The 15,115-nt window shown below is 60.5% G+C and overlaps 1 protein-coding gene across 18 annotated transcripts in view; it reads left to right on the forward strand.

The window, feature by feature from the left end:
• Window positions 1–15,115, forward strand: part of NRXN2 (neurexin 2) — a 305,022-nt gene that overhangs the window by 174,533 nt on the left and 115,374 nt on the right. For 4 of the 18 annotated variants that reach the window (XM_039547786.1, XM_039547788.1, XM_039547787.1 and 1 more), the window contains exon 1: window positions 7,398–7,643. The exons of the other annotated variants lie outside the window; for them this stretch is intronic. In XM_039547786.1, the coding sequence (XP_039403720.1) occupies window positions 7,430–7,643 (214 nt within the window). In that variant the 5' untranslated portion in view covers window positions 7,398–7,429. Of the gene's footprint in view, window positions 1–7,397; window positions 7,644–15,115 lie in introns of those variants that run through there. 18 annotated transcript variants of the gene reach the window in all.

Genomic DNA, 15,115 nt, shown 5'->3' on the forward strand with positions numbered 1-15,115 from the left:
TGGGAAGCCCAGATGTCTTCAGAGCTAATGTGATCATCCAGCGCTAGACCTGGGAGGGCTAAAGTAACCAGTGGGGTGGGGGACGATAAACCTCATGCTCCAGCACTTAGCCAGACCTCTCCCTGCTGGGGTCAGGAGGGAGCTGGCTCGGGGCAGGGGCCGGGGTTCTCATTGCTGCAGTGTTCCTGGCACTGGCCTCTGAAGCAGTTGGCACTTGGATCCCTGGGCTGGTTTGATCTGGGGTGGCAGGTCCTGTCCCCTCAGCCTGTGGCAGTGCCTCACTATCATGGCTGTGTCAGGCTGTTAGCTTTGCAGTCTCCCCTGCGTTATTGCCACCCCCAGGGAAAACTGCAGTTTCTGTATCAGCTCAGCTTAGCTTTGGGTTCTCAGGTGTTGACTGAATAACGGTAGAATGGAAGAAGGTTACATGAGGCAGGGCCTAGGGAGCACTGGCTTGGCACCAGAGTGGGAGTCAGGACTCCTGGGGTGTGTCCCCAGCTGGGGGAGGGGAGTGGGGTCTAGTGAATTCGAGCGGGGGTGTGTGGGATGGTTGGGAGATCTCAGGTGGGGGCTCTGTTGTGCCAGGCTCCTCGCACACATAGGGAGAGACATTTCCTGCCCCAAAGAGCTCACAGGCTGAATAAACCGCAGGTGGGAGGGGAAACTGAGGCACCAAAAGGGGAAATGATTCACCCAGACCATACAGCACCTCAGTGGCAGAGAAGGAAGTAGATCTCAGGAGTCCTGACTCCCAGTCCCCCCACTCTAACCCCTAGACCCTCCCTCCCCTCCCCTCCAGAGCAGGAAACAGACGTCAGGAGTCCTGGTCCCCCTCTTCTAGTGCCTGCAGCCCCATGTCCTGCCTGCATCACGCTGGTGACTGGCATCTCTCAAAACCACCCCCAGGGCCAAGTGCTGGAATTCGCCTCGTGGATTGTGACTGCAGCGCGAGTTCGGTTGTCTCTGGTGCTCACTTTGAGCTGGATTCCACTTTGGTTCCTGCCCGCCCCCGGATGGACGCCCACCCCGTCTGTCATTCTATCCATCTCCTCGTATTTATAGCTCGCAAACAGCTCGTGCTGGCTGCCGGAGCTTGGTGTGTGGCAAACATGCAGCACGGGGGGGGGACACAACATGTGACTCCTCCAACACCCTTCCCCCCAGGGGCTTCTGATCCATTGCCTTTACCAGAGCTGGGACTGGGTGCCAGGAGTCTGCCCCCCACGAACCCACTAAACTCCCCTCCCCTCTGAGAGCTGCAAATGGAACCCAGGAGCCCCGGCTCCCAGCCCCCCAACCCGCACATCCCGCCCCAGAAAGAACTCAGTAGACCCTCACTCCCATCCTAGAGCTGGGGACAGAGCCTAGGAGTCCGGACACGCACACCCACCCTGTCCTCAGCATCTGTTGCTTTGATCCTGGCATTTGGCAGTAGCACCTTGCTGCCCTCGCCCTCCCTGTGCAAACCCTCCTCAGGGAGGCTCCATTGTGTTACCAAGGACCATTTGGGGGCAGGATGGGAAGCATGGACCAGGGCATGCCAATGGGCTTGTATAGTGTCAGGATTGCATGTGTGGAGGCAAGGGCAGTTGCGTAGCGTGGATCCCGTGCGTGTGTGCCAGGATTGTGTGTGTTGTGGGGGTTGTATGGCAGGATTGTGTTTATGGAGGGGTTGTGTAGGAGGGAGGGGGTTGTGCGTGTATCTGTTGGGGTTGTATAGTGTGAATGTGTGTTGGTATGGAGTTGTGTAGCATGTGTGCATGTTGGGGTTATGTAGAGGGAGTGGGCTGTGTAGTGTATCAGGATTGTGTAGAGGGAGTGGGGTGTGTCAAGGTAGTGTAGTGTGTCGGGGTCATGCAGAGGAAGCAGAGTGTGTTGGGGTTGTGTAGTGTTTCAGGGTTGTGTAGAGTAGGGTGACCAGATGTCCCGATTTTATAGGGACAGTCCCGATATTTGGGGCTTTGTCTTATATGGGCACCTATTACCCCCCACTCCCGTCCTGATTTTTCACACTTGCTGTCTGGTCATCCTAGAGTAGAGGGCGCGGGCTGCGTCAGGGGTGTGTGGAGGACTGGGGGGGTTGGGGTTGGGTAGGAGAAGTGCGGCGCATCGGAGCCGGGTACGGAGAGTGGGGCGCATTGGGGTCGTGTAGAGGAATAGGACATGGGGCCGGGAAGGGGGAGTGGGGCGCATCGGGCCTGAGTAGAGGTAACACGGCGCGTCAGGCCCGGATAGAGGTAACACGGCGCGTCGGGGCCGGGAAGGGGGAGTGGGGCGCGTCGGGGCCGGATAGAGGTAACACGGCGCGTCGGGGCCGGGAAGGGGGAGTGGGGCGCGTCGGGCCCGGATAGAGGTAACACGGCGCGTTGGGGCCGGGTAGAAGAGTGGGGCGTGTCAGAGCTGGGTAGAGGTAACACGGTGCGGGGGCCATGGGCTTTATCCTCCTGGCCTCGGGCAGACATGGAGTGAGTTTGAGAAGCCTCGACCAGCTGGTTCTTGTCACAGAACCGCAGCGCAGTCTGTTTTCGTGCTCTGGGGGGAGGGGCTAGCCGGGGGCTGCGGGTCGGGATTGAGGGGCACTGGTGGAGCTTGGGCAGGATGTGGGCTGGGCTAGCCGGGGGCTGCGGGTCGGGATTGAGGGGCACTGGTGGAGCTTGGGCAGGGCGTGGAGTCCTGGGCTGGGCTAGCCGGGGCTGTGGGTCGGGATTGAGGGGCGTGGAGTCCTGGGCTGGGCTAGCCGGGGCTGTGGGTCGGGATTGAGGGGCGTGGAGTCCTGGGCTGGGCTAGCCGGGGCTGCGGGTCGGGATTGAGGGGCGTGAAGTCTGGGACGGGGCTAGCCAGGGGCCGGATTGGGATTAAGGGGCACCAGCAGAACAGGGCTAGGGGCCCGTGGGCACCCCGTTACACCTATCTTGCCATTGCCCCTTGTCCAATACCCCCATGTACAGTGGTCCCCAAACTTTTGAGATTCACACCCCCCCTTCCCCCATCTGTGCCCCCCTCCTCCCGGAGCTGGGGCTGGGAGCAGGGCTGCAGCTCTGGGGTGGGGGAGGGGGACACGGACATGGGGGCCGAGGCTGGGGCCAGAGCTGGGGATGGGTCTGGGGGCGGGGCTGGAGCAGAGCTGGGTTGTGCTCCCTTACTGCCCCCCAGGGGGCTGGCCTGAACCCCACCACAGCTCCCCGAATGTTTCTCCATGCAGTTTGGGAACCTCTGGCCTAGTACCTTACATCCACCTGCCCCTCCCTCTGCTTCTCTGCCCCCTGCCCATCTGCTGCCTTTGCTGATAAGTCCCCACCCCCTTACGCCACCCTCCTGTCTCCCCTGAGCGCTGGCGCCCCGCCCCCCTCCTGGCCCAGCTGGGGAGGGGTGTGACATCATGGCAGGATGAGCTCATCGCTGGTGATTTACCACCACTGGGCTGGTGAGCTCAGCTGCCTTCATTAGGGAGAGGTGGTGAGCTGCCGGTAGGCCAGCCATCCCCCCGCCCCCTGCACATACTCTGACATGGCACCACAGGGAGTGAAGGACGGAGTCCCAGCTGGGGGCACTGCCATAGGGAAGTTCACAGCATTGGAGTCCCAGGTGGGAACTGAAAAGACCTTCCTTCCTGGGCATTTCATCTGACATTTCCACTGGCCATTCCCAGCAGGGGGCGCCCTAGGGAGCGGGGCAGGAGCACTGGCTGTGGGGGGAAGCTCCCAGGGAGGGCTGGCAGCAGGTAGGGCTGGCAAATAGAATACAGCTCCCCCCTTCAGCTGGGGGGAGGGTGCTGGGGGACAAGGGTGCGTCGGATGAGAGGGAGGCGGGGATAATCCAACCACTACAGGTCTTGGCTATTCTGCAGGAAGCTTGTTCCCCCCTCCCCAGCCCCAAAAAGAGGCTTGATCCCCCATTTCCTGATCCTTCTCTCGCCCCCCAACCTTGAGACCCAGCCCTTCCCGCACTGCTGAGCCCCACAGTGTGCCACATATTTTCACCCCTCCCCTGCTGCTGAGTGCACAGTATGCCAAACCCCCTTCTATATGCACATCCCCCTTCCCAAAGCGTGGACTCTCTAGCTTTGGAGGGGTTACACTTGCAGTGAGGGGGCTGTGTGTGTAGTGGGGGGCTGCATGTACTAAGAGGTATATTGGCAGTGGGGGGGCTGTGTGAGGTGATCAGGGTGGGGATACATTGGTGGTGCGGGGCTGTGTGTACTAAGGGGGGTACATTGGTGGGGGTACATTGGTGGTGGGGGTGCACTGGTGGGGGGCTGAGTGTACTAAGGGGGGTACATTGGTGAGGATACATTGGTAGTGGGAGGTGCACTGGTGGGGTGCAGTGTGTACTAAGGGGGGTACATTGGTGGGGGGTACATTGGCGGTGGGAGGTGCATTGGTGGGGGGCTGTGTGTACTAAGGGGGGTACATTGGTGAGGATACATTGGTGGTGGGAGGTGCACTGGTGGGGTGCAGTGTGTACTAAGGGAGGTACATTGGTGGGGGTACATTGGCAGTGGGGGATGCATTGGTGGGGGGCTGTGTGTAGTAAGGGGGTACATTGGCAGTGGGGGTGCATTGGTGGGGGGCTGTTTGTAGTAAGGGGGGTACATTGGGGGTACATTGGCAGTGGGAGGTGCACTGGTGGGGGGCTGTGTGTAGTAAGGGGGGTACATTGTGGGTACATTGGCAGTGGGGGTGCATTGGTGGGGGGCTGTTTGTAGTAAGGGGATACATTGGCAGTGGGGGTGCATTGATGGGGGGCTGTGTGTAGTAAGGGGGGTACATTGGTGGGGAGCTGTGCCTGCTCCCCCAACCCCGCTCTGGACACACAGCAGCATCCGGCTCTGATCACCATGGATCCAGTGCTAAATAAATCCTGGGCTCAGCAGCCTGGCTCCACATGCAGCCCGTCCAGCCCCCATCCCGGAGCTCGGCGAGTCTGATCCTTGTCCCCCAGCCCCTGCATGGGGCTCCTATGTCGGGCTTTGTCAGCCCAGCCCGCCCCAGCCCCTGCTGCCCGAGGCCTCTGCCTGCTGGGTATTTGCACAGCGTCCCCCACAAACACGGCAGGAGGCCAGTGACCTTTGGCAAAGATCGATCAGCAAAGCCAGGGCTGCACTGGAATCCCAGCCTTGTGCTGCCTCGTCTTTCCCACAGGGGGTGCTGTGGGGAGCGGGGCTGGCTGGGGGGGGAGCTCCCGCCTACTCCAGCCCTGGCCCCTCCCACAGGGGGTGCTGTGGGGAGCAGGACTGGCTGTGGGGGGAGCTCCCGCCTACTCCAGTCCTGGCCCCTCCCACAGGGGGTGCTGTGGGGAGCAGGACTGGCTGTGGGGGGAGCTCCCGCCTATTCCAGTCCTGGCCCCTCCCACAGGGGGTGCTGTGGGGGGTGGGGTGGGTGTGCTTTTTGGGGGGAGCTCACAGCTACTCCAGTCCCAGCAGGGGGCACTGTGGGACACAGCACAGGAGCCCTGTGGCTGTGGGGGGAGCTCCCAGCTGCTCCCATCTTGGCCTCCTCCAGTGAGCAAATTCCCTGGGCAGGGGGTTGGCTGGAGATGCCTGTGCTCAGCCCTCCCCCCACCCACCCCGTGCTGGGCTCCTCTGATCACACAGCCTCCTGGATTTTTATCTCAGTCAGATTTTTCATTAGCCTTGGGCTATGGGGAGAAAAACAGCCTCCCCCCCCCCAGCTCCCACCTCCAGTGTACAGTATTTAATTATCTGTCAGTGATCCCCCCCCCCCAACACAATCTCTAGCTGGGGAAAAAAGCAAACTGCTCTGGAGAAAACATTGTGCTTGTGTTTGCACGCCTGCGTGTGTGTGTGCACACCTGTGTGTGCGTGTGCCTGTGTGTGTGTTTGCGCAAGCCTCTGTGTGTGTGTGTGTGTGCACCTTTGTGTCTCTGTGTGCATGGGGTGGGGGGGTGCAGAATCTCAAAGCAGGGGAGCAAGGCAATTGGGGGGAAGAAACTGTGTGTGGGGATATGATCACTTTGAGTGGGGGAAGGGCAGTTTGGGGGGGTCTCTCTCTCCTACAGAGTTTGGAGCGGTGAGTGGGTAAATAATCAGGTGTTGGGGGTATGTTGCGCCTGGACTCAGTCTGTAGATTGCATCCCAATCTTGCCCAAAAGGCAAAGGGGTGGGGGTCCAGAATGGGGAGCAATGAAGATACAGGGGGTCAGTCCTGCTGTCTGGGGGTGAAAATACAGGGGGGCAGTTCTGGTCTCAGGGAGGGGGTGGACTCCAGCCTGCTGCTGCTGCTGCTAGGGGTCGGGGGAAGAATTGAAGATGGAGGAGAGCTGGGGAGCGAGGGAGCGAGAAAGAGATCAGGGAGGAGAGCGCTGCATCTGTAAAGAGATCTCGCAAGATCTCCCTCCCTTTGACAGCAAGGAGGGCTGGCGGGGAGCCTCAGTAATTCAGCAGCCTTGGGGGGGGTGCCAGGTGCAATGAATTAAGGAGCTTGGAAACGCTGTCATTAGATTTCGGAGCGATTCGGTGCTCTGGTCCTCCCCCCCATCCCCTCCCTCCCTCCGCCGACCCCCCTTCTTGGCTCCCTCCTTCCAGCCGTCCCTCTCCTCTGCAGCACACTCCAGCGAGCGCTGTGCCATTCCACTCGGCTCCCCCCCTCGCTCTCGCTCTCCACGCACTGCCTTCGCCTTCATCCTTTTCTTTCCTCTCCTTCGCCAGCCCCCCTCCATCGGCAATTCTTACCCCCATCTCTCCTTCGCCGGCCCCCTCCATCGGCAATCCTTCGCCCCAGCCATCGCTCGCCTGCCACCTCCTCGGCTCCATGTCCCTGCCCTGAATTCAGAGGCTTTTTTCCTCTTCACAGCCTTCCCTCGCCTTTTCTCATTCAGTTATTTTCTTCTCTTCCTTCTCCTGTCTGTCTCCATCCCTCCATCCTGCCCCCCTTGAAGGATGATGCACGACTCTAATTGAAACCCATCCTTTCCTCATTTATTTCAAATTTTTTTGCACTTGTCCTCTGGCTTTTTTCTCTCGTTCCTCCTTTCCCTGGATGTTGGGGACCCTTTGATGCTTCCCCACCCCCCTCACCCCACTCCCGTCCTCCCCTCCCAGGGGAAGCTGGATGTACAGTGCTGCCGCCGGATACTGAAGGATGGGGACTTCTCTGTGAATCAAGGAGTGTGGAAGTGGAGGCGGGGGAGGAGAGGAGAGGAGTCCTGAGCCGTCGGCCATCTATCCGTGGATCTGACCCCGGAGTTTATTTTTTTGGCACTTTGGATTTTTTTTTGAGGTGGGGGTTAACAATTTTTCATCCCCTCCTCCCCCCACTTTTTGGTATTTTTTGCCAGGTGGATTTTTGGTGATTTGAGGGGTGTTTTTCTCCCATCGCCGAGCAAACCCGCGGTATGGACGGCGTCGTGCCTGGGATCTGACACCGTGACTCCCCTGGGGGCCGCCTGCCCCTCTCCGGTGCCCTGCGCCATGAGGAGGAGGAGCAGGGGTGGGGGCGCAGGGCAGGGGGTGCCATGGGTTGTGCTCGTGGCCGCGGTGCTGGCGGCTCTGGCTGGGCCAGCTGGGGCGGCACGAGTGTCCTCCAGCCTCAGCACCACACACCACGTGCACCATTTCCACAACAAGCACGGCACGGTGCCCATCGCCATCAACCGCACGCCCTTCCTCACCCGTGGCGGCCATGGTAAGTGGGGACCCTCCCCAGATATCCCCTCTTTCCTCCCAATATCTCCTTCTCTCTCCGTGGTATCCCCTAGTATCCCCAACTCCTTCCCCAATATCTCCTACTGTCCCCCATATCCACCAGGTATCCCCTCCCCCCTCATCCTCCCTGGGTATCCCCTACTCCCCCAATATCCACCAGGTATCCCCTCCCCCCTCATCCCTCCCTGGGTATCCCCTACTCCCCCAATATCCACCAGGTATCCCCTCCTCCCTTCCCTCCTCCTCTCCTGGTATCTCCTACTCCCCCAATATCCAGATATCCCCACCTCCCTCCCCTCCTGTTCCCCTTATATCCCCTACTCCCCCAATATTCAACAGGTATCCCCTCCTCCTTCTCCTCTTCCGTCCTCAGTAGCCCCTCCTCCCCAGTATCCCTTCCTCCCTTCCCTGGTATCCCCTACTCCTCCCCATATCCACCAGGTACCTCTCATCCCTCTCCTCCTTCCCCCCAAAATCCCCTCCTCCTTTCCCTAGTCCTTCCTTGATATTCTCTATTCTCCCCCTCATATGCACCTGATGTGCCCTTCTCTCTCCCCTACTCTTCTCCAGGTATCCCCCCAATATTCCATTCTGTCCCCCATATTCTTCAGGTATCCCCTTCTCCCTCCCCTTTTCCTTCCTCAGTATCCCTCCCTCCCTCCCTGGTATCTCCTCTTCTCCCCATAGCCACCAGGTTCCCCTCTTCCCTCCCTGGCATCCCCTTCTCCTCTCCCAAATCCACCAGGTATCCCTCCTCCCTCCCCTACTCTTCCCCTGGTATCCCTTCTTCTCTTATCTACTCTTTCCTTGGTATCCTCTATCTTCTCCCCATATCCACCTAGTGTGCCCTTCTCCCTACCCTATTTCTTCCCCAGTATCTTCTCCCCTGATATCCCCAACTCCCTCCCCCCATACCCACCAGGTATCCTTTCCTCTCTCCGCCACTCTTCCCCTGGTACGTCCTCTTCCCTCCCCTGTATTCCCTCCTCTCTCCTTCCCAGTAGCCCCATCTCCCTGTTTTCCTTCTCCTCCTCTCTCCCCAGTATCCATATTTCCCCCAATATTCCCTCCTCTCTCCTCCTGGTATCCCCAACTGCCTCCTAGTATCCTCTTCCTCCCTGGTATCACCTCCTTCTCAGATTTCTCATGGTGCCCATTGCTGTTGGTCACATCACCTTCCTCACTCACCATGGCCACAGTAAGTAGGGACCCTTCTCTTCTAGTATCTCCTCCACACTCCCCTCTGATAGCCCTCCTTCCCCTGGTATTCCCCAGTATAGCCTTCTCCCTCCTTCTCATACCATCCTTCCTCCCTTGATATCCTCCAGTATCCCCTCCTTCCCAGCACCCACACAGTGCCCATCGCCGTCAGCCACAGGCCCTTCCTCACCCATGGTGGCCACAGTAAGTTGGGACTCTTCCTTTCTTCCAGTATCCCCTCCTTCCTCCCCACGGATGTCCTCTCCTTCCCCTTGGTATCCCCCTATATGCTCTTCTGCCTCCTCCACATATCATCTGACCCCCTGCACAGTGCCCATTGCCATCAACTGCACACCTTTCCTCATCCATGGCAGGCATGGCAGAGACTCTTCCTTCCTCTGGTATTCCCCTCCTTTCCCCCCCCCCACCCTTCCCTGGTATCCCCTCCGGTATCCTCGCCTTCTTCCCCCACACAACCTTCCCTGGTATTCCCTCCAGTATCCCCTCCTTCTCCATGCCCCCCATAACCTTCCCTGGTATCCTCTCTGGTATCCCCTCCTTCTCCCCCCCATAACCTTCCCTGGTATCCCCTCCTTCTTTCCCCCCCGTAACCTTCCTGGTATCCCCTTTGGTATCCCCTCCTCCTTCCCCCCCCTAATGTTCCCTGGTATCCCCTCCTTTTTATCTCCTGCACATTGCCCATAGTCCTCAGACACATGCCCTTCTTCACCCATGGCAGCCATGGTAGGTGAGGACCCCTCCACCCTGGCATCCTCTCTGCTATCTGCTTTCTCCCTGCTTATCGATATCCCTTCCTCCCCCACACAGCATCCTTCGCCATCCACCACACACCTTTCCTCACCTACAGTGGGCATGGTAATTGAGCATCCCCCTTCCTCCATGGTATCCCACCTTTCCTTCCCTCAGTATCCCATCCTCCCCCCCACACACATAGTGCCTCTTGCTATGAACCACACAGCCTTCCTTACCTGCATCGCCCATAGTAGGTGAGGCCCCTTACCTACTGGTATCCCTCTCTCCTTCCCCATGTGGCATGCAGCCCTGCTCCTCATGGTCTCTCTCCCTCAGTATTCCCTACCTCCCCTCTTCCCTCCCCGTGTCCCCTCTCTCCCTCTTCCCCTCTTCTAGTATCCCCTCCCCTCTTGGTATCCCCTTCCTCTCCTCCCCTCCCTCCATTCATGGTACCTCCCTCCCCTCACAGTGCATCCCCCAGTACCCGTGCTCTTTCCCCTCTCGGTATCTCCGCCTCCCCAGTGGCTCCCTCGCCCCGTGTAGCTCTCCAGTCCTTCCTGTCATTGGTGAATCCTGCTCCCCTTCCCCAGGGTTCCTTCCCTCTCCTGATCTTGCTCTTCCACACCACCCCCCATGCCCCTCCTCCCTCCCATCCCTGTCCCCAACCCCCCACTGCTTCAGCCAGGGCAGGGGAGGGGCCCCAGCCAGCCATTGCTGGAGTGTCATGAAGAGAACTTCTTGTGCCTGATCAACTTTTCAACTCATCCCCGCCCTGCTGGCATTGCTAGCTGAGTCCTAGCAAACTTGTATCACAGGTTGAGTGCGGGTCGTGGGGTCAATGCATCCCCTCTGGTCTGTATAGCTGAGTCCCGGCAAACTTGTCTCAGATCTTGAGGGTGGGGAGCTGTATTGTAGGTTCCTTGGCACTTTTGCTGAGCCCTGACAAATGTGTGTTACGGGTGAGGGGGTGGGAATGGTGGGGAGGGGCCTGTTGTCAATGCATGGTCTGTTCCATACCTGACCCCTGGCAAACTTATGTTGTGGGTAGGGGGAGGAAAGCGGGGAGGGTCCTGCCATCAGTGTGTCGTCTTTACTGGGTGCCCAAGCTGAGAAAGGCACACTCATCTCAGATCTCAAACCTGGGGGGGGCACTGCTGGTTGCTGCACTGACCCTGATCAAACTCTGCTCCTGTGTCTAGAGGTTGCTATGCCCCACATGTTGCTGGTTGCCTGCCTGAGCCCTCATACACTCAGAACATGGATTGGGGCTGGGGGAGCCCCCTGCTCCTCCTGGCCAGTACCCCTTCCCCACATTAGCATCTGTTTCAGCCCCACTCACCACCAGCTGAGCCCTGGCAAACTCCGCTCATTCCCCTCTGTCCCCCAATTGTCCCCTCCCCCCAGCACAATTCCCCCCCATTTGCAGGGCAGTGCCCCCAAAGCTTCATACTCTCTGAGCAAGTGAGCTGAAGCGTGGGTTTGCGGGGGGTTGTGCCAGCTGTGCCCAGCCCCACTCTGGCGGTGGGGTGAGAGGGGAGTGTGTGGGCAGAGGGGGTGCATGCTGCGGTCAGCTGTAGGGATGGGCGTGAGTGTGAGGGGAGCAGTGGGGAGGGGGAGTGTGGGGGATGGCTGGGGTCAGGTGTGGGGATGGGGGTGTGGGGGAGGTGTTTTTGGGTGGGAGCACTGGGGTCAGGTGTGGGGATGGGGTGAGTGTGAGGAGCGCTGGGGAGGGGGAGTGGGGAATGCTGGGGTCAGGTGTGGGATGGGGGTGAGCGTGAGGGGAGCACTGGGGAGGGGAGTGTGGTGGAGCACTGGGATCAGGTGTGGGGTTGGGGGTGTGGGTGTGGGGAGCCCTGGGGTCTGGTGGTATGGTGGTGTGTGTGCGGGGAGCACTGGGGCGGGGGAAGCGTGGGGGAGTGCTGGGGTCAGATGTGGGGTTGGGGGGTGAGTGTGAGGGCAGCACTGGGGAGGAAGGAGTGAGGGGGAGCACTGGGGTCAGATGTGGGGATGGGGTGAGGGGAGAACTGGGGAGGGAGAGTGTGGGGGAGTGCTGGGGTCAGGTGTGGGACTGGGGTGAGCGTGAAGGGAGCACTGGGGAGAGGAGAGTGTGGTGGAGCACGGGGATCAGGTGTGGGGCTGGGGGTGAGTGTGAGGGGAGCGCTGGGGAGGGGGAGTGTGGGGAATGCTGGGGTCAGGTGTGGGGATGGGGGTGAGGGAAGCACTGGGGAGGGGGAGTGTGGGGGAGCGCTGGGGAGGGGGGAGTGTGGGGGAATGCTGGGGTCAGGTGTGGGGATGGGGGTGAGGGAAGCACTGGGGAGGGAGAGTGGGGAGCGCTGGGGAGGGGAGAGTGGGGAATGCTGGGGTCAGGTGTGGGGATGGGGGTGAGGGAAGCACTGGGAGGGGGAGTGGGGAGCGCTGGGGAGGGGAGTGTGGGGAGTGCTGGGGTCAGGTGTGGGGATGGGGGTGAGTGTGAAGGAGCACTGGGGAGGGAGAGTATGGGGAACACTGGGGAAGGAGAGTGTGGGGAGTGCTGGGGTCAGGTGTGGGAATGGGGTGAGTGTGAGGGGAGCACTGGGGTCAGGTGTGGGGTTGGGGGTGAGTGTGAGGGGAGCACTGAGGAGGGGGAGTGTGGGGAGCGCTGGGTCAGGTGTGGGGATGGGGAGGTGAGTGTGCGGGAAGCACTGGGGAGAGGGGAGTGTGGGGGAGTTCTGGGATCAGGTGTGGAGATGGGGTGAGTGTGAGGGGAGCACTGGGGGGAGGAGTGTGGGGGAGTGCTGGGGTCAGGTGTGGGGATGGGGTGAGTGTGAGGGGAGCACTGGGGAGGGGGAGTGGGGAGTGCTGGGATCAGGTGTGGAGATGGGGTGAGTGTGAAGGGAGCACTGGGGGAGGAGTGGGGAGTGCTGGGGTCAGGTGTGGGGATGGGGTGAGTGTGAGGGGAGCACTGGGAGGAGGAGGTGGGGAGCGCTGGGGAGCGGAGAGTGTGGGAATGCTGGGGTCAGGTGTGGGGATGGGGTGAGTGAGGGAAGCACTGGGGAGGGGGGAGTGTGGGGGAGTGCTGGGGAGGGGGGAGTGTGGGGGAGTGCTGGGGTCAGGTGTGGGGATGGGGTGAGTGTGAGGGGCGCACTGGGGAGGAGGAGTGTGGGGGAGCACTGGGGAGGGGAGAGTGCGGGGGAATGCTGGGGTCAGGTGTGGGGATGGGGGTGAGTGTGAGAGGAGCACTGGGGAGGGGGAGTGTGGGGGAGCACGGGGGGAGGGAAATGAGTCTTGGGAGTGGGATCACTAGCTGCCTTATACAAACACATTCCCCCCGATCCTGCAGCACCCTGTCAGCTACCTAGCCCCTGCCCCACGTGTGTGGGGATGGGACGGTCCCAGGTGACGGAGTGAGATATTGATGCTTGGAGGGCAGAATTACACTCAGGGCGAATTAGCACCCCCCCCCAACACTCCTTCCTGCTTTGGGGATCAGAGAGGGCAGCAACGAGCTAACTCACACCCGCCGGCGGGGGGTAGGTATCATTAACTCCATTGTATAGAGGAGGAAACTGAGGCACAGAGAGGGGAAGGGACTTGCCCTATTAGATCCAGGGATAGAACCCAGTCCCCCCTCCTCTGACCCCCTAGATCCCACCCCCCTCCCAGAGCTGGGGATAGAACCCAGGAGTCCTGGGTCCCATCCCCCCACTAGAACACATCCTGTTGGTTGCTGGACCCCCCATCCTTGACTCCCTGGATCCCTAGAAGCTGGCGTGTGCTCCCAGCTGGTGCGGGGTAGGTACTGGTGAGGGAAGGGGTAGATCCCCCCCCAGCCTCTGGGAATGGATTACGTGGTCTGTTCAGTGCTTGGCTTCACAGTTACATCCTGTTGAAGCCAGGGGGTGGAGGGAAGTAGAAAGGGAGGGGAAGGAAGGAAGGAGAGCGAGGGGTGAAAGAAGAAGCGAAAGGAATGAGGGATGGAGATGAAGGGAGGGATGAAAAAGAGACCCGCGGGGGGGGGGGGGGGGGCGGCCGGTCGTTCCCCCCAACACACACACACACACACACACACACACACACACACACACACACACACACACACACACACACACACACACACTAAGTAGGTATCGCTCCCCACCCTGTACATTATGTAACACCTGGGCTGCCCAGCTGGCTGACTGGTGCTTGGTGGCTGCTGGGAGAACTGAACTCCCACCCCCGCCCGCGGGTAGCCTTTGGAGAGTGGGGCATTGGGCTAGGATCACCACATTGGGGTGTTCTGCCAGCCCCCCCCCACGATCCCCACACCCCTGGCCTTTTCCATCATGTCCAGAGCGCCCCACCGTTTAATGCATCAGTTCCCCCTGCCCAGGAGGCAGGATTATCTCCTGCGTGAGGAGGGGTCTGGTGGACTGGATCGGGGCTGGGGGGCCAAGACTCCTGGGTTCTATCGCTAGCTCAGGGAGGGGTGGGAGATCTAATGGTTAGAGTGGGGGCATTGGGAGTCAGGACTCCTGGGTTCTATCCGCTGGTCCTGGCCCTGCTTCAGTGTTGCTATTATTCCAGTCTCTGTCCATCCCCTGTTAGCTAATGAGCCAGGCCTGGGCCTAGTGATGAGCTCAGCTTGGATTAGCCAGGTCAGCAGGGTGTGTGCGCTCAGGACCCAGACAGCCCCGCCATGACCTGACTGTACAAGGGGTCCTCCAGTCCCCACCGGGCATGGGCTGGATGTGAGCAGTGGGTCCCTGCTCTGAACTAGTGTGAGAGGAGGTGCTCTTGTGGGGGCTCCCGGCCTGCCCATGGTAGGTCTCCCCCTAGCACCTCTTTGGAGCAAACTGCCCCCTCTCCTGCCTGCCCCTGACAGGGCGGGTGCCCCCAGGCTGCCAGCATCTCTGCCTGGCTGAGAGTGAAAGGCCTGGGCAGGTTTCTGCAGAGCCAAGGGGGATTCAGTTACTCAGGGAGACTGTGCTTGGCAGTGGATTTTGCCTGCAGCTTTGCTTGCCCCCTCCTCCCCTCCCCCCTACAGCTGCAGTTGTGGCCAAGTGAAGCAGGGGGGCGCTGGGCGTGGGGAGCTGCAGCAGAGGTGGGCCCTCTCCCTTGGGCTGCTGGCGCTGCTGGAGCTGCTGGCCCTGGTGCTGAAATGGCCTGAGAGCCTGGCAAGGTGGGAGTCTGTGCTAAGCAGCCTGGGGCCTTGTTCGGTTCTTGGATGGGAGACCTCCCCTTGAGCCCTGGGGGCACTCTCCCTGGTGGGTCAGTGCTGAGGTGAAGGGGGGAAGGGACAGGGGGGTGCTGTCCCCTCAGAGTCAGTTCTGACCCCAGTGCCCCAGCATGGTGCTAGGGGATGGGGGAGCTCACTAGGGGGCAGTCTCCTCTCAGTCAGCGCTGGCCCCAGCATGGCACTAGGGGGCGCGGTGCTGCAAGGAGGTGTATATAACCTGTCTGGTTTGTGCTCATTCAGGCTGGGAGGTGTGTGTTTAGATCACGCACCCCCAAGACTGCAAGGGGTTAACATCATCTCCC

The sequence above is a fragment of the Mauremys reevesii genome, linkage group 7, assembly GCF_016161935.1.
Source record: "Mauremys reevesii isolate NIE-2019 linkage group 7, ASM1616193v1, whole genome shotgun sequence".
Classification (NCBI taxonomy): Eukaryota; Metazoa; Chordata; order Testudines; family Geoemydidae; genus Mauremys; species Mauremys reevesii.